Genomic DNA, 22106 nt, shown 5'->3' on the forward strand with positions numbered 1-22106 from the left:
TGTAAGCTCAGCTGAAGGGGAGCAAGGAAATTAACCCAGGTTTCTCAGAGATAATCTGCTTCCTCCCCCCCCCCCCCCCCCCCCACCCCGCCCCGGGGTGATGCCACTGCGGGATGACTCTTCCCACTTTAATGCAAAGCTTATCACCCTGTGACTGTCCCTCTTTGGGCTCTATGGCCAAGTCAACCTATTTTCATTCTTCTTAATATTCCCCTCACCCACCTCGGCCTCTGAGAAGTAAGCTTGCAAGGCTACCTGCCATTGAAAACGTTTTAGGTTTATTTTTCTTTTCCAAACCTGACACGGCCACACCTGCCCTCTAGTGGCAAGTATGTGGCAATGCCACTGCTTTTGCACTCTGCAGCCCTTAGATAAAATCCTGGTTGCTTAAGCACAAGAACTGTTAAACTGGTGATAATCCAATTCTGGTGACCAAGATTGGGTCTAAGTGACTGGTGGGCAGGTTGCATATACAATGTGACTACGCTGGACAAAGAGATGCTCATTGTCTTCTGCGGAATGGGACAATGCCATGTGAGATTTTTACCACGTCATGTTGAACAGGGGCAATGAGGTAGAGATAGTGGGTCTCCCACGTTCATTTTAGCATTATTCACAATGCTGTTTTCATTGTCAGATGGTGGGGTGTCTGGTGATAATGAAATACTATTGGGCCACTAAAAAGAGAAAACTCCTCTATTTCTCTCAGGGATGAACCTGGAGGACACTATGTTAAGGCAAGTAAGCAAAGCACAGAAGGATAGACTGCGTGGCCTCAGTTGGGGCATCTGAGTTGTACAAAAGTACAGCATCTGAGTATGGCTGCTGGTGGACATTGGGTGACATTCATCGACATTGCAACTGAAAAGAACGAACATCACTTGTCTTTTGTAAGGACAGCGATATTAAATATTAAAGTGTCATAGTTCATATTTTCAAATTGCCAAAGGGGATTTTTAAATGTTTTACCCAACCCAAAAATGAGAAATGCATAAGATAGTTTTGTTTACTGACATGATTTAGTCACCCCGACAGTATCAACATATGTCAGAAAAGTACATAATCTTCCAGCTACAAGTAATGTTATGGAAAGGGTCACTTCCTCAGATAGGACTTCCCAACTTACCTACTTAAAAACACGTTACTCTCTGCAGTGTCACTCCAGGTTCTTACCCAGCACATGCCTCTAGCCACAGCCACTGGTTCACCAGTTACCAACTTGTCTTTGCCAGACCTAAGTCTTTCTGGGGCCCAGAATAGTAAGGATTACAGGAAAACCCCTGACCATCCTTGGGGTGCACCCGAAGTTTATAAGGAGGCATCCCTCTAGGAGCATACCTGTAAACCCCGTTACTTGGGAAGCTGAGGCCGGGTGTTCAAGAGCCCGAGGTTAGCCCAGGCTACTTAGTGAAGTGCCGTCTCAAAATAAAACCTAAAAAGAGGCTTTCTAGCAGACAGAAATGTTTATAGGAGGCAAGTCTGGTGATAACAGTTGAATTCCTACCAGTCTGGGGTTGACCAGAGTACCCAAAAAAGAGACTATTAAATAAACTGCAAGTGTCTTCGGCTCAAATATTTTACAAACTTTTTTATCCAGTCATTTTTTTAAAGGTTTATTTATTTATCATGTATACAGAGCCCCTTAATCTAGCAATTTAAAAAGAGAGGCTGAGCATGGTGGTGCATGCCTGTAATCCCAGCACTCATGGAGGCGGAGGGAGGTGGGTCTCTGTTAGTTTGAGGACAGCCTGGACTACAAAGCAAGTCCAGGACAGCCAGGGCTACACAAAGAGACCCGGTCTCAAAAAACCAAAGTGGGGGTGAGAGTGGGGGATGGGGGAGGAGGTGGGTGGGAGACGGGGTGGGAGCTTAGTAGTGATCAGTAACTTGTTGCAATTAGCCCCTTCACAGATGATAATCACCAACTTTGGACACATATTTAAATGAGCATATGTGGAGGCTAGAGAGATGGCTCAGAGGTTAAGAGCACTGACTGCTCTTCCAAAGGTCATGAGTTCAATTCCCAGCCACCTACATGGTGGCTCACAACCATCTATAATGAAATCTGGTTCTCTCTTCTGGCCTGCAGGCAGAATGCTGTATACATAATAAATAGATGAACCTTTAAAAAATAAATAAGCAAACGAACATATGTGATGTTGCTACAGAGAAACAGCACGGGAGAGAGCTCACCTTGAGGGAGTGGAGCCACCATACACGTGCCCAGGTGAAATGGGAAGGCGAGCACGGCGAAGCTCAAACCAAAGCTGATAGTTGGGGTTTTAATGGTACAGTGAGTAACTGGGCAGCATACAAACAGAGGGCGTGGGTGGGCGTTGGAGTGGGGGGAGACAGGAGATATTTCAGTTCCTCTCAAGATGTTCATCCAAGGCTTTGCAGAAACTGTATTACATTCTCACCCCTCCCTCAGGCAATTCTGTTTTCATTCTTGCCGACAGTTGTTCATCAGGGTGGCGCTCTTTAATAGGCCTGCCTGTGAGACTCTATAAGGAGAGACTCCTCTCTGGGGAACCTGACCCAAGACAATAGGAAGTAATTATTATTATTATTTTTTTTCTTGTCGGGTGTAATAGGACATCATCAATTTAGGATCATGTGGAGCCATAAAGTTAATCTCATAGCCACAGAGGTGGCTTTGTCAGTAAAGGTCCTTACCATATGAGCAAGAAGAGTAGAGTTGGGGTCTCTAGTACCCAGATAAAAATCCAGGCACAGCAGTGTGCATTAGTGCCTTGGGGAGGTGTGGATTGGCCAGCAAAGGGTATAGGGAAACTTCTGAGGTGACAGAAACAAATAGACTCTACCCCACATTATTGTACTGTAATGATTTTTTGAATTTTACTTTTTTTTTTTTTTTTTTTTTTTTTGAGACAGAGTTTCTCTGTGTAACCTTGGCAGTCCTGGACTCGCTTTGTAGACCAGGCTGGCCTTGAACTCACAGCGATCCACCTGCCTCTGTCTCCGGAATGCTGGGATTAAAGGTGTGCGCCACCACGCCCAGCGAATTTTACTCTTAAGTAAAGTTCATAAGATGTAAAAGTTGAGGGCTAGAATGAAAGTGTTTTTTTCTTTCCTCAGATATAGGGATGAGATGAGAGCTGTCCCCAAGCTATAAGAATGCACAGCTTGGGATAAGCCCATAGTGTTTCTTTCTCTGTTCTAGCTATCCCTAGGCCTAGGCCTGGAAGCTTCTAGCCTCCATACAATCTAATCTTCTGTAGACTCAAACAGTGAAGGCTTCAGCTTCCAGCCTTCTCCTACTAACCTAGGCCTAGAATGTTGCAGCCTCTGAGACGTACTGCTGAATAAACCCACCCTTTCCAGCTCTTTCTGAACTCTGGCTGGCTGGTTCAACTCAGCCGTTCTGGCCCAAACTCCTCTCCAAGCTGACCGATTCACACTGGCCTCTCTTGACTTCTGACTGAATTGCACTGCCTGGCCTCCAACTGACTCTAGCAATATTTTTTTTTTTAATCTTGTGGCTCCTTCTCATTCTCTGGATCATTCTTTCTGCAACGTGTCTCTGTAAAACGGACACACACACACACACACACACACACACACACTGCTCACACTACCCCGTGCTCCTCCCACTGCTTTCCCTGTGCTGCTCTGAAGTCGCCTCTCTTTCCTGTGCTGTTCTCCTGAGAGCTGGGCATGTCCTACCTCTGACTCATTCTGTCCTCGTTCTCTGCTTTGTCACTTTGTCTGCCCCTCCATTAGGCAGCACTTTCAAACATGCCTGCTTCTGTCTATAAACTAACCTTACTTTCAGTGCTTGGGATTAAAGATATGTAGTAAGGGCGTGTCTATATTCCAGCAGGACCTACAAGGTCTTTAGATGTGATTCCCTTACTAGGGCAGCCATTTTGCTGGATTAAAATTCCTCTACAAAACAATAAAATGTAACAGAAACATATAGTTCAGTCCCATGGCTTAAGCTGTCAACTGTCCTCCATCTCACATAAAGAATGAGATTTTAAAAATTCTTCTTGGGTTGGGGAGATGGCTCGTGCTTAGCCAGTAAAGGCACCTGCTGCCAAGCCTGAAGACCTGAGTTCAGCCTCCAGCCCTACAGAATAGGAGAGAACTTTTACCTGAAAATTATTCTCTGGCTTCCACAAGAGTGTGTATACACACACACATGCACACGCACACGCACACACTCACACACACAGAGACAGAGACAGACACACACACAAAATACATCAATGAACAAATGTAATTTAAAAATCCAAAATATTCTGTTTAGAAAAGTGTGCGTGTGTGTGTGTGTGTGTGTTGTCTGTTTCAGTTACCATAACAAAATGCCACAGACTATACGGCTTAAACAGCAGGAATTTGTGTTTGCACAGTCTAGAAGTCTGACAGCAGGGTGTAGCATGGTGGGTCTGGAGAGGACCACCTTCCAGCTTGCAGATGGCCACTTTTTACTTGTGTCCCTACGAGGTACAGAGGTGGCCCAGCCTGCCGGGGTTCGACTAAAGCTCGGGAGGAGAATCAGCCTGTGTGAAGAAGAGAACACAAGACACGAAGAAATGGGGGCAAGTCTGGATTCTGATCAAACCCCGTTTATTGAAATTTATCACAGAGTTTTTATAGACACGGGGGCATGGGTATTTGCATAAGCAAGGGTTGCTATGGATACCTAACTCTGGAATGCTCCAGCAGGTATCTACCTTTACAGCTGCTATAATCACAGAAGAGGGAGAAATTCCAGAGAGAAAAGGAAGTTGTAAAAGATCTGGTTAGTCAGGAAAAAGTTCCCAGAACTGCTGTTCGCAAGCAGCTGGTCTTTAATCTGATTTTACCAGTAGTCTTACTGGAAAAGCTAATTTATAGCCAGAAAGGAGTAGCTCTTAATATGTGCTCAGGGGTCTTAGAATGACCATCCCCCCACAATAAACCACAACAGGTGTCTAACTGCCGAACCACGACAGGGTCAGCTGGTTTCTGGTAAATGACAGACTGCTGGAGAAATAGGAGCCTAAAGGTGTAGGCTCTGACAAGATGGCTGAACACTGGCCATATGGCCTACGGTCCGCAACACAGAGGGAGCTTCCTGCCTCTGCCTCCCTCCCGAGTGCAGGGATTACAGGTTTGAGTCCAGACACCCAGACTAGAAATAACTTCTTAAGCAGCGTGGCCTGGAAGTTGCCTCTGTCTGAGTTGTTTTCTATGTTCTCAAAGGCTTTTATCTCACAGGCTTGCCTGTGTCTGCTGAATGCTGGGGTGAAGCTGGCCCTGGGGTTCTGCCCTTGAGTCTTGGAGGCTTTGGAGCTTTAGCTCCCAGACCCTCATGCAGGGGCAAAGCTCCTGCCTGCCTACCCAGTAATCAACTGGCTGCACTATCCTTGGAGCCTCAGTTTCTATTTAATCCAACCTTTTTTTTTTTTTTTCTTACAAGACTATCTGTGTGCGGCATGTATACATATGTGCCACCATTTCCTTGTGTCCTTACAAGGTACGGAGGGTGTCTGTCATAAGAAGAGTTCTTTCTTTCCTCACCCTGGGGGCTCCATCATCAATACTGACCCAATTCCAGTTACCTCCCACAGGCCTCATCTGAAAAAAATCTCTTCTCACTGGGGATCAGATCTTCAACACACGAAGTTAATAGGGGTGGGAGGGGGTGCTCTCAATATCTACCACTATACCTTCAAGAAAATTTGGAAAATACAAGTAAAAAAAACTTTTAAATGTCAGACAGTGTGTGCTACAAGAACGAATTCACTGCTGTGGTTTATCTGTAGTTTCTACGTTGTATCATTTTTACAGGGCTGAGGTTTTTCTGTATGTGTAATTTTGTGTTATGATGGTTTTTTTTTTTTTTTCAGTGCTACGGATCCAACTCAGAGTTTCCTGGAAGCTAGGCCCCTCTTTCACTGAGCTATATCCCAAGTCACTTAAAATGTTATTTATGTATTTATTTACCCATTTATTTTTATTTATTTATTTATTTTTTTTACCCATTTATTTTTGAGACAGGTTTTGCTAAGTTATTCAAGCTGGCCTTGGGCTCACTAGGCCCAGACAGACCTTGAACTATTGATCTACCTATCTCTCTACCTCCAGTGTAGATGCGGTTCCCCTTGTATTTGATTTATTTGAGTTCAATACATTGATATATCGATGTATTGATGTATACATTATTACATTGTATATACAATGATACATTGACGTATTTACTATTACAACATGAAACTTAGTTCTATTATGGAAGATGTGTCATCTGAACCATTATTTTACCAGTGTCAATAAGGCTGTAATAAACCTATGCATGAAGTTTTTACCTGTTACTTAATTCTTTTTTCTTTTTATTGTAGAGTTCCCGAAAATTGCAGTTGTGTGCTTGCTTTTAAGGCCTATTGCCAAATTAGTCCCTAAAAGTGTGCCCCAGCTTGCAACGCCATCATCAAGGGGCTGGAAATGTGCCTTATCTGTTTGCTTTTAAAGGGGAAGAGGTTGGTTCCACTAATGTGCTTGCTGGCTTGTTTTCAACAGGTAAACAGAATCCTGTGAGGCCCACTTCTGCTGGGGCAGAACCCTCTGGGCTCTTCCGACCCCAAGCCTTGTCCTGCCTGCAGCTGGCAACCTAGTCTTCCAGCATCACCTAGTTGCTTTTGTGTGGAAGGAGGCTACTACCCCACCTATCAACCGCCACAGCAGCAGCCATGAACTTCCTCCGGAGGCGTCTGTCTGACAGCAGCTTTGTGGCCAACCTGCCCAATGGCTACATGCCAGATCTCCAGCGCCCAGAGAGCTCCAGCAGCTCCCCAGCATCCCCCGCCACGGAGAGGAGGCACCCCCAGCCTCTGGCTGCCTCCTTCTCTTCTCCAGGATCCAGCCTGTTCAGCTCTTTCTCCAGCGCCATGAAACAGACCCCTCAAGCCCCCTCGGGGCTTATGGAACCACCAACTCCTGTCACACCCGTGGTTCAGAGACCCAGGATCTTGTTGGTGATTGATGACGCCCACACAGACTGGTAAGCTGCTTCGGTTCGCGAACTGAGCCCGGATGGGGCTGTCTCACCTCTCCCGTAGGAAAGAATAGGAAAGCAGTTGCTGCGCTAAGAGGCATACATGGTTTCTGAGGCTAAGGGGTAAGGGGGTGGGGTGGGGGCCGCAGGAAGGAGAAGCCCTGTGCCTTGGTTTTTTTTTTTTTTTTTTTTTTTTTTTTTTAGGAACATTACACTGACAGAGCCGTTTGCAAACTTTAAGTATAACAGCTCTGAAGTAAACAAACAGAGCCCCCTCCCTCCCCCCCCCAAGTCCGGAAAAATTCTGTGTGTATGCCATAAACATCTTAAAGTTTTCCATATAGGGCATGCCCTTTGCAAGTGCTCTAGAGACACGGCAGGGAAACCATATGACCTTTCTGAACAAGGAGAGAGGTTTTTGCTTTGTTTTGATTTTGTTTGTTATTTATTTTAGGTTTGTTTTGTTTCATCTTTTCTTTTCTTTTTCTTTCTTTCTTTCGTTTTTCGAGACAGGGTTTCTCTGTGTAGCCTTGGCTGTCCTGGAATCACTTTGTAGACCAGGCTGGCCTCGAACTCAACAGCGATCCGCTTGCCTCTGCCTCCCGAGTGCTGGGATTAAAGGCTTGTGCCGCCACACCCGGAGTCTGCTTTTTTGTTTTGTTTTGTTTTGTTTTAATTTATTTTTAATTTACATCCAGATGGTAGCCCCCTCCTGGTCCCTCCGTCCCACTCTCTCTCCCCCTGTCCTCCCTCCCCTTGTCTTCAGAAAAGGGGAGCCCTCCCCCCCGAACCCAACCCAGCACATCAAGTCTCATCAGGACTGAGGCCATCGTCATTCATTGAGGCCAGACAGGGCAGCCTGATTAGGACGAAGTGATCGAAAGCGGGCAGAAGAATCCAAGCCATAAACAGTACCCGTTCAACTTACTAGGGAACCCACATGAAAATCAAGCTGCCCGTCCGTTACATAGGGAGGGGGCTTAGGTCCAGTCCACGCATGCTCTTTGGTTGGTGCTTCCGTCTCTGTAAGCCCGCGTGGCTCTAGGTTACTTAACTTGGTCTTCTTGTAGCATTCTTGTCCCCTCCTGCTCCTTGGATCCCTCCCTTCCACTCTTCCACTCGACTCCCCAAGCTCCGCCTAAGGCTTGGCTGTGAGTCTCAACATTTGATTCTACCAGCTGCTGGGGGATGGGGGTGGCTCAGGGTTCTTTATCTTTAACTCTTGGCAACAGATTACCCACCCTGGCATCCCACTCCTCCCATGAGCTTGACCTCTGACACCCACCCAGTTGCACAGGAGTGACAGTCCTGCAGACCGTAAGTTCTGAAAGTAGAGAGGCCTGTACACCCACTGAAGTCAATGCAAGCTGCTATGAGGGATCAGGCGAGGTGCTCGTGCGGGGGCTGCCTCTGGGGAATAAGTCTTATGTCCCACCGTCGTGATCCTGGGAGGTGACAAATACTCTAAGTCCCATTGGAAGCCGGAGTTTACAGTTAAGGACGTCGGCCCAACTGTGGAAACACCGAAGCCCTGTATTCAGAGCAGAACTGAACCTGGGGGGAAGCGGAGTGGTTCTGATGGTAGACCCATGCACAGTGTTGGGGGGTTGGGGGGGGGGGGTGCGCAGAGTCGTGTGTGAGTATCTCCAAATCCTCCCCAGGGAGGTGAACTCAGGTTGGAGGTGACCAAGCCTGTGCTTTGGAGTCAAAATTGCTCATTTATTCACGATGCATTCCTGATGTGCAGCAGTGTTAATTATCTCCAGCTGATTTGGACAGCCGGCCTCGCCTTTCTGATGAGAAGTAACCTCATCACTGTTGTTGCTTTATGCCTGGAACTCCCTATGGAGCCCAGTCTAACTTCAGATCCATGAGGGAGCTTCCTGCCTCTGCCTGCCTCCCAAGTGCAGGGATTACAGGTTTGAGTCCAGACACCCAGACTGCAAATAACTTCTTAAGCAGCGTGGCCTGGAAGTTGCCTCTGTCTGATCCAGCCTGAGTTGTTTTCTATGTTCTCAAAGGCTTTTATCTCACAGGCTTGCCTGTGTCTGCTGAATGCTGGGGTGAAGCTGGCCCTGGGGTTCTGCCCTTGAGTCTTGGAAGCTTTGGAGCTTTAGCTCCCAGACCCTCGTGCAGGGACAGAGCTCCTGCCTGTCTGCCCAGTAATCAACTGGCTGCGCTATCCCTGGAGTTTCAGTTTCTATTTAATCCAACCTTTTTTTTCTTACAAGTATATCTGTGAGTGGTGAGTGTACATATATGCATGTGTGTGCTCATGTGTGTGGGTGCACGTATGTGCCTTAACAAATTAGGGGCTAAGAGCACTGACTGCTCTTCCAAAGGTCCTGAGTTCAATTCCCAGCCATCACATGGTGGCTCACAACCATCTATAATTGAGATCTAGTTTTCTCTTCTGGTCTGAAGGCACAAAACTGTAAATATAAATAAATAGAAGAAGAAGAGGAGGAGGAGGAGAGAAGAAGAAGAAGAAGAAGAAGAAGAAGAAGAAGAAGAAGAAGAAGAAGAAGAAGAAGAAGAAGAAGAAGAAGACGACGACGAAGAAGAAGAAGAAGAAGAAGAAGAAGAAGAAGAAGAAGAAGAAGAAGAAGAAGAAACAGCTCTGTGTGTAGGAGCTGGAAGCTGATGTTGTCTTTCTGAACCAGGCTCCACTTTATTTAGAGGCAAGATCTCTCAATGAACCCAGAGACCTCACCAACTCTTGCTAGACGAGCTCACCAGATCTCCCCATCCCCTGGGCCACCAGGATTCCCTGTCTCTGCCTCCCCAGGGCTGGCATTATAGGTGGCCATCATGCCTGCCAGCCTTTTACATGGGCTCGCAGAGCTGAACTCTAGGCCCCCTGCTTGCAAGCCAAATGCGTTTATCCACTGAGCCATCTCCCCAGCACCTAACCAGACATTTGACCTTATTCTCTGCTGCCCGTCTTACCTCTGCCTCAGCTCTGTCAAAAAAGTTATTTCCTGCTTGGAAGTGAAGTTTAACAATGGAGGCTGTGGTGTGGTGACAGCTAGGCCGAATTTCTGCCATGTACCCCAAGCTCCCTTGCAGCTGTGTAGCTTTTGTAACTTGCTTTGCCTAAATGCGGTACCTACCTCCTAAAGGTAGCTTATAAGTTAATATAAAAGTACTAAGTAGCATTTAAGTATACATGCATGCTATTGTGGCCGACTGTGGCCCTCTCTGTATGGCATTAATCATGACAGCAGTCCTTCCAGGCATCCGTGCCTTGTGTCTTCGGCCCCAATATTTGTGCAGAAAGGACAGAGTTCATCCCCTTGTGCCCAGTTTCCTTTTGGTCATTTACTGCTTAGGCCCTGGGTGGCTGGCTCAGATCCTATTGCTCTGTGTCTGCCCATAGAGCCTGTGGTGCTGTGACAAGTCACAGTGACAAGGCCGGGATCCAGCTAATGACCGCAGCCAAGTAGCATTTTAAATTTGGGCTTCGGTCATCATCAATCTCCTTAGCGTACAGGACTGAGTGGTGTACATATCTTAGACGCCGCTCCCTTGGAAGTGGGGGGTGGGGATACAATTTTGGCCTGAGCTGTCTCCCAGTGTGTTGAAACTTGCTCACACTTTGATTCGGTTTCAAGAACAGTAGGGTTTGGTTTCTGGTGTTCTTCTTGCCCTTTGGTGGGGATAAAAGCTGAGGCTCATGAGCTCCCTGGGAGTTAGCTCCATATTCACTGAATGTTTATGACAAAGACAGTTGCTGCCCCCAGCTCATCAGCTTCTCCTTTGAACTCTCAGCATCTCAGGGGCATTCCCAGTTGTCTCCAAATTAATGTTCATCGGGTGCCTTGGAATCAGTCTTGCTGGTTGTGGTATTGTACGCTTGTAATCCTTGCACTCAGGAGGCTGACTCTGGGAAGACTGTGAGTTCAAGGCCAGCCCTGGCTACATTGAGAAACTGTTTCCAGAATAGCATGCAGACGTGAGAAGATTATTAATCCTGCCTATAAATCTTAAAAAATAAATAAATAAATAAATAAATAAAAAATAAAAATGCCTGGCCGCAGCTACCAAAAGTAGCCAGCAGGTGGCAGGCTAGCCCCATGGTAGAGCCAGCTGCCTTCAGGTCAGCTTTGGCCCAGCTCCTCCTCCTTTGTTTGTGTGAAGGTCTCCAGAGGGGAGGAAGTTGTGAAAAGGGAAAAAGAAGCCAGCTCCCACAGCCCCTTCCTTTCCTTTTGAGATGATAATGAGGAGAGTGACCCCACCCCCAGCCCCATGGGCACACTGCTGTCCCCTTTCTGACCCTTCTCAGACTCAAGCTCTGCAAACTGTCTTTCTCTCCTGGTTCAGGAGGTTTCCTTGTGGAAACCCACGCCTCTTGTGGGAGTCCAGCTGGGAGATTATTTAAACGTGTGGGCCCAATCAATTCCACCTGAGAATTAGCCAGAACCCTGGAGAAGGGACCTTGCATTTATTTTATTTTATTTTATTTCTTAATTTTCTTCCCACCTAGTCTCTCAGTGGCTACACCCTTGGAGAAAATAACACCCCTCCTTACAGCAACCATTAACAGTATGAGCTCCTCCGGAAAAGGATGGTGTCATGTGGGCACCTTCTCTCTCTCTCTCTCTCTCTCTCTCTCTCTCTCTCTCTCTCTCTCTCTCTCTCTCTCTCTGTGATGGGATGTGGGAGGGTCCAATGTTATGCAAGTATCCATCTTTGCTCTGTGTCCCCTGCTACAGTGACATCATTATCTGATGGCAATGATTCAGGTCACTCCTCCTCCACCATCCCACTCAAATCTTTCTGCCCCCTGGTTTGTGAAGCTCTGAGGCCTTGACGTGGAGAATGAAAAGATGTCCCAATTAGGGACAAATGCTCATCAATCATTTATTCTCAGCCCTTGGGCCAGATATTAATCTTTGTATTAACTAACATCCTCTGGGGGAGGGGGAAGGGGGGAGAGGGAAGGAGCTGTTCTGTTCCAGGCGGAAAGCAGCACTAGTCTATGGGTATAAACATAAATATTTAGAAGGCAGTTTGCCAGCCTGTCTCTTAACAGAAACGGTAGTAAGATGTTGTCCCCTTGAGTCCTTCTCAGCCAAAACCTGGTTTTGATCAGGTTTATAGTGTTTGCGTTTCCTGAGTAGAACCTGGGAGCCCAAAGCCACCTTTGCTGCTGAGAGGACTCATGGCTGAGCACTTTAAGGTGCAGCTTGGGGAGGGGAGCCTCGCCATGGAAAGGGTCTCTAGAGAGTATCTGGCCACCCTACTGGAGGTCTGACTGGGTGGCAAGTTTGTCCTCTGGGATGGGACAAAGCATTCAGTCCTGGGAACCACAAGAGAAAGGTGTAAGCACATAAATCAGTTTGAAGCTCAGTTTTCTTCAGCCTGCTGCCCTGCGCTGGCTCCCTTGCCTAGGATTTCCAGCAGTTCTCCTGGCTTCTCGCTTCTAGCCTTGACCTTGTCTCCTGGTTACCGTCCAACCTAGCATCACAGCATCCTCCCCGGATACTAGTCATTTCCACCCTTGGATGGTGCTTCACCAGCCGAAACTGCAAGATTAAAGTCATAAGCGTGTGCCCCACCCCCTTTTCTGGATTTGTCTCCAGCACTACACTGTTGGAGACAGTAGGCCATATGGCCAATCTTGTCAGAGCCTAGGTTTCTATCTCTCCAGCAGTCTGTCATTTACCAGAAACCAGCTGACCCTGTCGTGGTTTGGCAGTTAGACTAAAGATAAGATTTAGACGGAGCCACCCTGTTGTAGTTTAGCAGTTAGATTAGATAAAGATAGCAAAATATTCGGTGTGGCAGGATGTTGTGACCTGCTTGGAATTCCTCGCATCTTGAGATAGCCTGCAGGTGGGTTGCCATAGCAATATGCTTTCCTGCCCCCGCCTTATAAAACTTTCTACCTGAAAAATAAAATTTGAGAGCTTGAGCAAAGACTTGCTCTCCTTCCTCATGCCTTGTGTCCTGACCCTATACGGGGAGAATTCTCCTCCCAAGCGTTAGTAGAACCCCCGCTGGCCTGGGCACTACACCTTGTTTTGCAAACACAACTGGTTTCCCAGCATGCCTCGCCTTAGCACTTTCTGTTCCCCGTTCCCCAGAATACCTTTCCCTATTGTGTTTACCTGGCCAATAACTGTTCATTCTTAGAAGCTTCTAAAGCGGTGACTCTCTTGCCAGTGCTAGTTGCTGTGTCCCTAGAGTGACTTAAGCACATACTTCTCTGTACCCTTGTGGCACATATCACAGCAGATTGTAATCGACTCTTCTTTCAGTTGCTTACCCACTTTTATGTTGTCTAGAGCTCAGTGCACACTCAGTTCTCAGTTTATGCCATCGTTCCCATTCCTGGCTAATCAGGGTGACATTATGAGCGTACAAGTCCCTTACCTTGCTCTCTGTCAGTATGCTAGAGTCACTGAAAAGTGAACGTTTAAGGTGGTTTTTAAAGCTGGGTGTGGTGGTGCGTACCTGTAATCTCAGCACTTGGGGAGGTGGCTCTTTGTGAGTTCGCGGCCAGCCTGGTCTACAAATGAGTCCAGGATAGCCAAGGCTACACAGAGAAAACCTTGTCTCAAAAAACAAACAAACAAAAGGATTGTTTTTAAAAGAAGAAAGAAAGGCTAGGAAAAGTGATACCTCCGTTGGTAAAGTGCCTGATGTTCAAGTGTGAGGCCCTGAGTTCAAGACCCAGAACCCACACAAACAGCTAGATGTGTCATCACACACTTATTTTTTTTATTTTATTAATTTATTCATATTACATCTCAATGGTTATCCCATCCCTTGTATCCTCCCATTCCTCCCTCCCTCCCATTTTCCTCTTACTCCCTTCCCCTATGACTGTGACTGAGGGGTACCTCCTCCCTCTTTATATGCTCATAGGGTATCAGGTCTCTTCTTGGACATCACACACTTATAATCCAACACTGGGAAGCTGGAGGCAGGGGCATCCCTGGGGCTCAGTGGCTCTCCTCCTTCTAGCCTATGTGGCAAGGTCCAGGTTCATTGAGAGACCTTGTCTCAAAAATAAAGGTGGGCAGGAGCTGGGGAATGACCCATGAGGTTGACCTCTGGTTTCGATGGGTGCACACACCCTACATATGAATACCCCCTTGCACATGTGCACATACAAAGGGGGAGGGGCACCAACCAGAGCCCTAGGTTTAAGTTTCGAAATAAACACTGTTATTTAACAGTTTCAAAGACCATAAGCAGGTAGGGGAGGGTGTACCACCATCCTGCTTGCAGGTTCTCCTGATGAGGGTAAGGAATGAGAGGAGGGCCACGGGGGCAGGTAGATGTAGACAAGCCTTTGGCTTCAGTGGTCCTCTCTCCTCTCGGTTAACTGTGGCCCCCGTTCTCAGATTGTCTGCAGTTCCACCTCACAGTGGCCCTAGCTGTCTTACCATCTGCTTATTCCTCCCTTTCCTTGTTTTCAAGACAAATGGGAAGGGTGTCCTCCAGTTTCACTGTTCCTTACCCACCATGCATGGAGCCTAGAGGCTACCATGCCTCATTTGCGTGGCAAGGCACAGTTAGTGGTAGCCCAGCATGAGTGCCTGGTGGACTTCTAGGTTGAAAGGGACTGAGATGGGCAACTTCGTCTTCTCTACCACCTGTGACCCACCCACTCCTAAAATGGTTGCTATGCCTAGAACAGGACAGGTGACAGAGAAAGAGGGAACCCGTAATAACCAAACAAATGATCTGGGAAATTATTGCTAATGACAAGGTATGAGTGTGACACCTAGAAATGACCTTGGTAGCATGCCTAAATGCCATTTGCTGTCACCTCACACTCAACCTAACAGAAAGTCATATGATCACTGGTGCAATTACACAGAAGTCATAGGTTCTATCAGGTACACGGCGCGGCACACCAGCACTTCCCGGAAGAAAACCTACCAGGGGCTGTTTTCCAGGCACGGAAGCAGCAGAGGTTCCTCATACCTGCTCAAGGAAACCAAACAAGAATGACTGAGCTGGGAGAAGAATAGGCGCCGCCTTCCTACCCAGGCCTCCCACGCTGGGAGTGAGGGAGTTGCTGGGCAGCGTGGATGGAACAGTAGGACAAAGATACACAAGGCTCAACGAGGAACTCTCTGAGAGCCGGACCATGACCTCCTTGGGACGTGGACAGCACTTATGAATGGGCTTCGTGTCTTTTCCTGTTGCTGTGATAAAACGCTCTGGCAGAGGCAACTTAAGGAAGAGACAGTTTGTGGGCTGGAAAGACGGCTCAGAGGTTAAGAGCGTTGGCTGCTCTTCCAAAGGTCCTGAGTTCAAATCCCAGCAACCACATGGTAGCTCACAGGCATCCATAGTGAGATCTGGTGCCCTCTTCTGGCTGTAGGCACTCATGCAGGCAGACTAACTGTATAAATAAATAAATAAATAAATAAATAAATAAATAAATAAATAAATAAATATTAAGAGAGAGAGAGATGGTTTGCTGTGGCTCATGGCTTCAGGTTGTGTCCCCTCATAGTGGGACTCTCAGGGGCAGGAACTTGAGGTATGCACTTACATAGAACCCCTAGTTAGGACGAGAGAACATGTGGCCACCCAGCTTATTCTCTCCGTTTTGAGCCTAGGGAATGGTCCCTCCCACAGTTCAGGTGGTCTTTTCATATCAGTTAATATAACCGTGGTAATCCCCACAGGCGTGCCTAGAGGCACACCTCCCAGGTGATTCCGTCAACTGAGTACTAACAATCTCCTAATCCATGTGCATCCCATCGCCAGGCGTCTTTGTGCTAAGTGCTTTCCATCCGTTCCCTAACTTAATCCTTCTAATTACTGTGTGGGCGCTAATACTATTCTTGTTCTTATAAATAAGAAAGCTTGGGGGCTCTGTGCCCTGAACCAAAGCCGATGTTACTGTCATCTGGGGGATCCTTCCAGGGCATTTGAGGACAAGCCTGGGTGTCACTGTGTTCTTGCTATTGTCCCAGCTGCACCTGAAGCCCAGGACTTCCTTGCTGCATATGAGTGGTCTCTGGCACTGCCTCTGCGTACACACATACCCAGCATCAGACAGCCCCAGAGCATGGTGGCAGAACTCCATGTACACCTCCCTGGCCAAGCACCGAAGATTGGTGACCTCACCCTGGAGGAAAGCGCCCTACCCCAACCAGGCAACCTCACCCTGCCAGAGCCCTTTGGGCAGCTGAGTGTAAAAGTGCCAGGAGGAAACAGTCTTTGCAGGTATCCAGACTCATGATCTCAGACTGGCAAAGCGAACCTTTTGTAAAAAAAAAGAAAAAAAAAAAAAAAAGAAAATTGCGCTTGGACACACAGAGAATATTTTTCCCCTCTTTAAAGTACCAAGGAAGCTCCATTCCTTTTAGCTGCTTTGATATTAAAGTTGTCATTTCTTTTTTTTTAGACAGGGTCTCTCTGTGTAGCCTTGGTTGTCCTGGACTCACTTTGTAGACCAGGCTGGCCTTGAACTCACAGAGATCCACCTGCCTCTGCCCCCCACCCCCCCGCAAGTGCTGGGATTAAATGCGTGCATCACTTCCAGGAACACATGTCAGACATGTTTTCCTGAGGAGAACTAAGTGGAAAAGAGGATGCATGCTAGAGAATTTGGGTCTGAGAGGCAGCAGTTTAGAATTGAGGCCCACACTTCACTCTTACCACCTTTGTGTCCTGGCCAGCTTGCTTGTGAGTCAGTTTCTTTGTGTGGAGAGGGGTGATTATACTAGCCCTATCCCTACCTTTGGCGTCGGGGATAGAGGAAGCCCCTCCTCGGAGTGGAGTACCTGCCCTCATCTCGCTCACTTGAATTTCTCAGCGCATGCAACTTCTCTACCTGAGTCTAGCTCTTCTGCTTCCAAAATGAGTTCCACTCTGGGGCTGTTTCTGTCTCCCCTGTTTAACTGCAACTCGAGTTTTGAGCACAGAGCCTGGCAAATAGTAAGGTCAGTGAGATGAATATTTAATTAGCAAAGAAACAGACACCAAAGAACTTGCTTCTTCTACATGAAGGTTCAGGCTTGAGGGCGCCTTGGGAAGGCTCCCTCAGAAGACACTCAGGTGCTTTGGAACTCAGGAAAATTCCTGCTGCTTCTTTGGTATTCTCAAAGCTCCTTGCTGTCCCCGCCTCCCCCCCCCCCCCCCCCACCACCGGGTGGTAACAGAAAGGTCCCAGCCATGTACTGAGAGGTCAGACAGCTCTGGCTGCTTGGACAGAGGCACAAGGACACTTTGGACTGTCTCTCTGAGGACTTGCAGTGAGCCTAATTGGTCCCAAGGGAACCAGGGGTGGAGAAAAGTGTGGTCTCCCAGTTGGTGTCACCAGCAGTGGCCTATGGGAAGGTATGCTAGTGACATTTCTCCTGACCAGCCGCAACTTATGGGAGAAAGGGTTTACCTGGCCTCAGACTTTAAGGGCACACTCCATCGTAGTGGGGAGAGTGTGGCAGCAGCCGTGTGAGGGCAAATGCTCACATTGTGTCAACCATTGGGAAGCAGAGAGAGATGAACACTGGTGCTCATCTGGCTTTCTCATCTTCAATCCGTCTGAGGATCCAGCCCATGGGATGGTGCCACCCAGAAGTATGTTACCATGGTGATTCGAAAGCCCATCAAATTGACAATAAAGTTGACAATCAAAGTAGGGTTGTGAGATTCAGTAAATAAAAACACAGCTTAATCATGTTAATATTTCGTGAATGAGCCTAAGTACATACAGCGAAACATGAGAAAGACATATACTAAAAATATATTTGCTGTTTACTTGACATTGAAATTTCATTGAGTGTCCAGTATTTTCTTTCAGAGAAGAAGGTAACACAAGATGGAGGTTGGCTTTACAAATGCGCGGCCAGCAAGAGGCTAGCTAGCCTCTGAGATGCCTTGCTTTCTGATTGGGGAGCCAAACCAGGTCTCCCAACTGGCTCCATTCTCCGAGCACAGCTTTTCTCTGCTGTCACCAGCAGGGAGGGAGTCAAGGCCAGAAGTCAGTCTCCAGTCAGATTCCTAGATGCTGTGGGATCTGGCCCCTACTCTCCAACTCAGTTATGTGTGAGACCTCTGTCCAGTCTAACCTGCTGGCCTCACATCTCTCCTCTGTAAGGCAGGAGTGCGGACCAGCTTTCCCGAAGGGTTATCGTGAAGGTTAAAGAAAATGGCATGGGTAAAGGCTGGTACGTGGCTCAGCCTGACATAATAGGCCCTGGGATGGTAACTGTTATTAACAAATAATTGCCATTACTAATTGCTTGTGAGTATAATAGGCCTGGGAGCCCGAGGGAAGGAAGCCGCTTGGCATGCTTCTCAGTTCAGCTGGTTGTGCTGGAGGGCCAGCTTCCAGAAGCCCTGGAGGAGGGGTGTCTAGGCCCTGGCAGACTTGCAGTCACCCTCTGAGATACAGTGAGAGCTCCAAGTCAATCGGCTGGCCCTAGAGTAAGCGGAGAGGCTGAAAAGCAGAGATGCACTGCGTTGCTGAGGACCCCCGCATCCCCTCCCCTGCAGCTCTGTTGCCAGCACAAGGCTCTCCATCTTATACGTCAACTGCTTGTATGTGGAAAACTGTAAAGGCGCTTCTGGCAAAGTGAGGAGAGCGGGACTCATAAAAAGGGGTGTCACATCCTCCTCTCTTTACTTATTAATTCAGACATTCCACCTGACCCCACCTGGGAGGCTTCTATGCTGGACATTGGCCCTGCACCTCTGCCCCTCCCTCCCTGTATTGCTCCCTGCTCTAGTGTCCAGGGACAGGGGAGGGGCCTGGACATTCCCCATCAACCAGCTCTGTTGCCTGGAGACAGCTCAGTTTTCCCAGGCCCGGCCCCTTTTATCAGGGAGACAATGTGTGCACACAGTGAGGGCCTTGTGTGGCACCCAATCCCCTAGCCCTTTGACTTGAGGAAATTTTCAAGTGCTGACCCTTCTCCGTGAGGTCTCATGCTGTCCGATCCAAGGGCTGGTGTCTCTGCAGCTTCCTAACCCAGCTCCTGTGAGGAGAGAGGGAAAGAGGGAGGAGGGGGAAACAGAAAGATTGTCCCCACCACCCTGCTCTTGTAGAATCTTGTTGGGAGAGCTTTACCCTTGGAACCCAGCTAGAAAACCCAGGGAAAATATCTTTGAACAGAAGAGAATATGTAGAAAATGTTTCCTAAATCTCTTTCTTTTTGCTGTCTCTCTAATGAGATTGACTGAGCTATGAGATCTGAAGGGTAAAGGACACTCTGCTCTCAGAACCCCTGTTCAGTTAGATATACAACCCTGTGGATGGGCGAAGACCATGTCTCCGAATGAGTGTTTCCATTAAATGACTATTTCCAGCTACCACCCTAAACCTGTTATATAGGGCCATGTTTTCTGTCAAGAAAACAAGTAACTTTGGTCAGCGTAAGCAAAACGAAGCTTTATTGGATATATATGGTGAAGTTTTTAAGAAGGAAAAGGATGTGTAACGATTGGAATTCTAGAACATGTCAGGGCTATGAGGCCTCTCCAGAAATGTGCCTACATCATGCAAGCGTACCTCAACTTTCGTTTGCCCTTGTTCTTAGCAACAAATTCTTGGTGAAAATTAAACCTGGCTTAGCCTACTCCTTATCTTTTGGGGACACTTGGGGACAAACCCCCGCAAAGGCTTGTGTACAGTAGGGAGGTTTGGTTCTCTCAGGACACCGGCAAATACAAATGGAGGAGCCACTACTAGACAAGGATTTGATGGCTCCAAGTCAGGCCAAGAGGAACAGTCATGTACCACAGTGGACTCTGACTGTCCAGAATGGAGGCAGGAACCTCTTAAATTTTATTTTATTATTTTTGACAGTGATGAAAAACCAGCCTTAGAAGCTATCAAGGGACGGGGCTTGTAGCATGTGTCTTAAATGAACAGGAACAAGACCACCACTAGAGGAGCAGCAAAAGATGGAGATGAAATTCAACTTGATAGACAGAGCATGCGGTCCCCATGAGCAGCTTAGTGCGAGTGTAATTAGCTGGCAGAAATTCAGTGGGTAGTTGGAAAGCGCTGAGTGCGCCATTGTAGAGAAGATGCCCAGCTTGGTTTGACTACTCACTTGTGAAAGCCATGAAGGGCTCAGGCCCCAAAGAGCTTACTCTAGACGCCCTTAGAAGAGGCTCTACACTGAAGCTTTTGCTGTTCTTCTCTGGTCTTTGCCTTACCTCCATCTGATGCCCTTGCCTTGTTCGTCTCTGAGGAATTCCACTGCCTCGCCCTCCACAACATGGCTATCTAGGCCAGGCCCTCGCATTGACCCTCCTTCTCTAAAGTCCCTCAGAGACCTGGGTTCTCTTGGGCAATAACGACTTCAGAGCAGACTGCCTCCAGACTTTACCCCAACTGGTTCTAACCCTGCCCCTGGAAACACAAGTCTCTGGGCAGATGCCAGGCGCATTACAGAATGTCTTCCTCCCCGGGGCCTGTGGAAGCCTGCCTCTGCCATCGCAGGAAAAGGGATGAGGTTTCCCAGCCACTCTTCCAACCAGTCTGGGCTTTCTGGAGATCTCTAAAGAGTTAATTACCATGTGAAGACACTGACTACCATGGCTTAGTCAGAGGCTGCCTGTGGAAGACATGCCAGTGAGTGCCTTTGAGGGCATGTGGCTAGGAACTGCACAGGTGGGAAGAAACACTTCCTGTGGTCAGGAAAACAGCAGCTTAGGCTCCATGGCTAATGGCATCTGCCACTTGGCTTCAGCTGCAGAGAGATGGCTGGGAACCATGGGGACTGTGCTGTGCTGAGTGTGACAGCCAGTGTTCCCTCTAAAGGCGACAGCTGCAGTCCACTGGGCCAGCTTTTGCCTTGTGGGAATACAGGCCAGATGTTGAGTTTCTAATGTTCAAGGGAAGCCAGACTTTTCTCTTTTTTTCAAGAATTAATTCATTTATTTACTTTATATCCTGATTGGAGCTTCCCCTTCCCCCTCTTTTCCAAGTCCATCCTTCTCGTCCTCCCTGTCTCCCCAGAGAAGGGGAGACCTCCCAGAGATACCAGCCTTCCTTGGAACATCAAGTTGCAGTAGGACCAGGTCCATCGGGAAGCCAGACTTCCCACGTGAATTCTGTATTTTAAAAGTAAAAGGGGCTGAGCACAATGGTGCACACCTGTAATCCCAGCACTCTGGGAGGCAGAGGCAGGCAGATAGCTATGGGTTCAAGGCCAGCCTGATCTATAAAACAAGTCTGGGATAGCCAAGGCTACACAGAGAAACTCTGTCTCGAAAAACAAAAGGAAAACAAACAAACAGACAAAAAGTAAAAAGAGGGGAGGAAGAGGTGACTCAGTGACTACACAAGCATGAAGGCCTGAGTTTGGATTCCCAGCACCCATTTAAAAGGCTGTCTGTCTGTCTGTCTGTCTGTCTGTCTGTCTGTCTGTCTCTCTCTCTCTCTCTCTCTCTCTCTCTCTCTCTCTCTCTCTCAGCTTGGGGAACACAGAGAAAGGAGGGTCACTTGGACTTCCTGGATGCCAGCCTAGCCCTAGTGTCAGAGAGAGATTGTCTCAGGGGCAAATATAGAAATAATATTCCTCTGGCTTCCACATGTATGCAAATCCCTGCAGATAATCACGGTAACATACCCCACAGCCTCTGTCATACACAAAAGTAAAAATTTACAACGCATCCTGTCAAAATGGGACTCTGGACGTCACCAGATCTACCAGCTGGGGACTTGCGTTAAAGGACAGAGGTGTTAGGGTAACTATTAGATCTCTGTCTTCCTCGGGGCCGGGGGGGGGGGGGGGGGGGGGCTGACTTCCAGTACGACATACAAGCCTTCCTCCTTGCATGGGATATTTCGCTCAGTGCAATTGCAAAGACCAACGTGATGGTTAACACAAAGTAGTAAGGAGATGGAAGAAGGAGGGATGGATAGATGAGTAAGTAGTCAGGCGAGTGGATGGGTGGGAGGATGAGTCAGGTGATGAATGAGGAAGCTGTTTAGTGGATGGGGGGTTAATATATGTACAAAGGGAATGAATAGACAATAAATCTTCTCAGCCTTTTGCATGCAGAAAGACAGAGGGAAGAGCCGAATGTCAGTAAAATACCTACTGTCTAGTAGGAGCACTGTCCAGTAAGTAATCCTTGCCCAGATGGCACATGTAGTCACTTTTCTCCTAATTTT

General features: G+C 47.7%; 1 protein-coding gene across 1 annotated transcript in view; it reads left to right on the top strand.

The window, feature by feature from the left end:
* Positions 1-6637: 6637 nt before the first annotated feature.
* Positions 6638-22106, top strand: part of LOC127212673 (synapsin-3-like) — a 119497-nt gene continuing 104028 nt past the window's right edge. The window contains exon 1 of the mRNA XM_051172757.1: positions 6638-7006. Within this exon, the coding sequence (XP_051028714.1) occupies positions 6696-7006 (311 nt within the window). The 5' untranslated portion in view covers positions 6638-6695. The remainder of the gene's footprint in view (positions 7007-22106) is intronic.

The sequence above is a fragment of the Acomys russatus genome, chromosome 31, assembly GCF_903995435.1.
Source record: "Acomys russatus chromosome 31, mAcoRus1.1, whole genome shotgun sequence".
NCBI classification, from domain to species: Eukaryota; Metazoa; Chordata; class Mammalia; order Rodentia; family Muridae; genus Acomys; species Acomys russatus.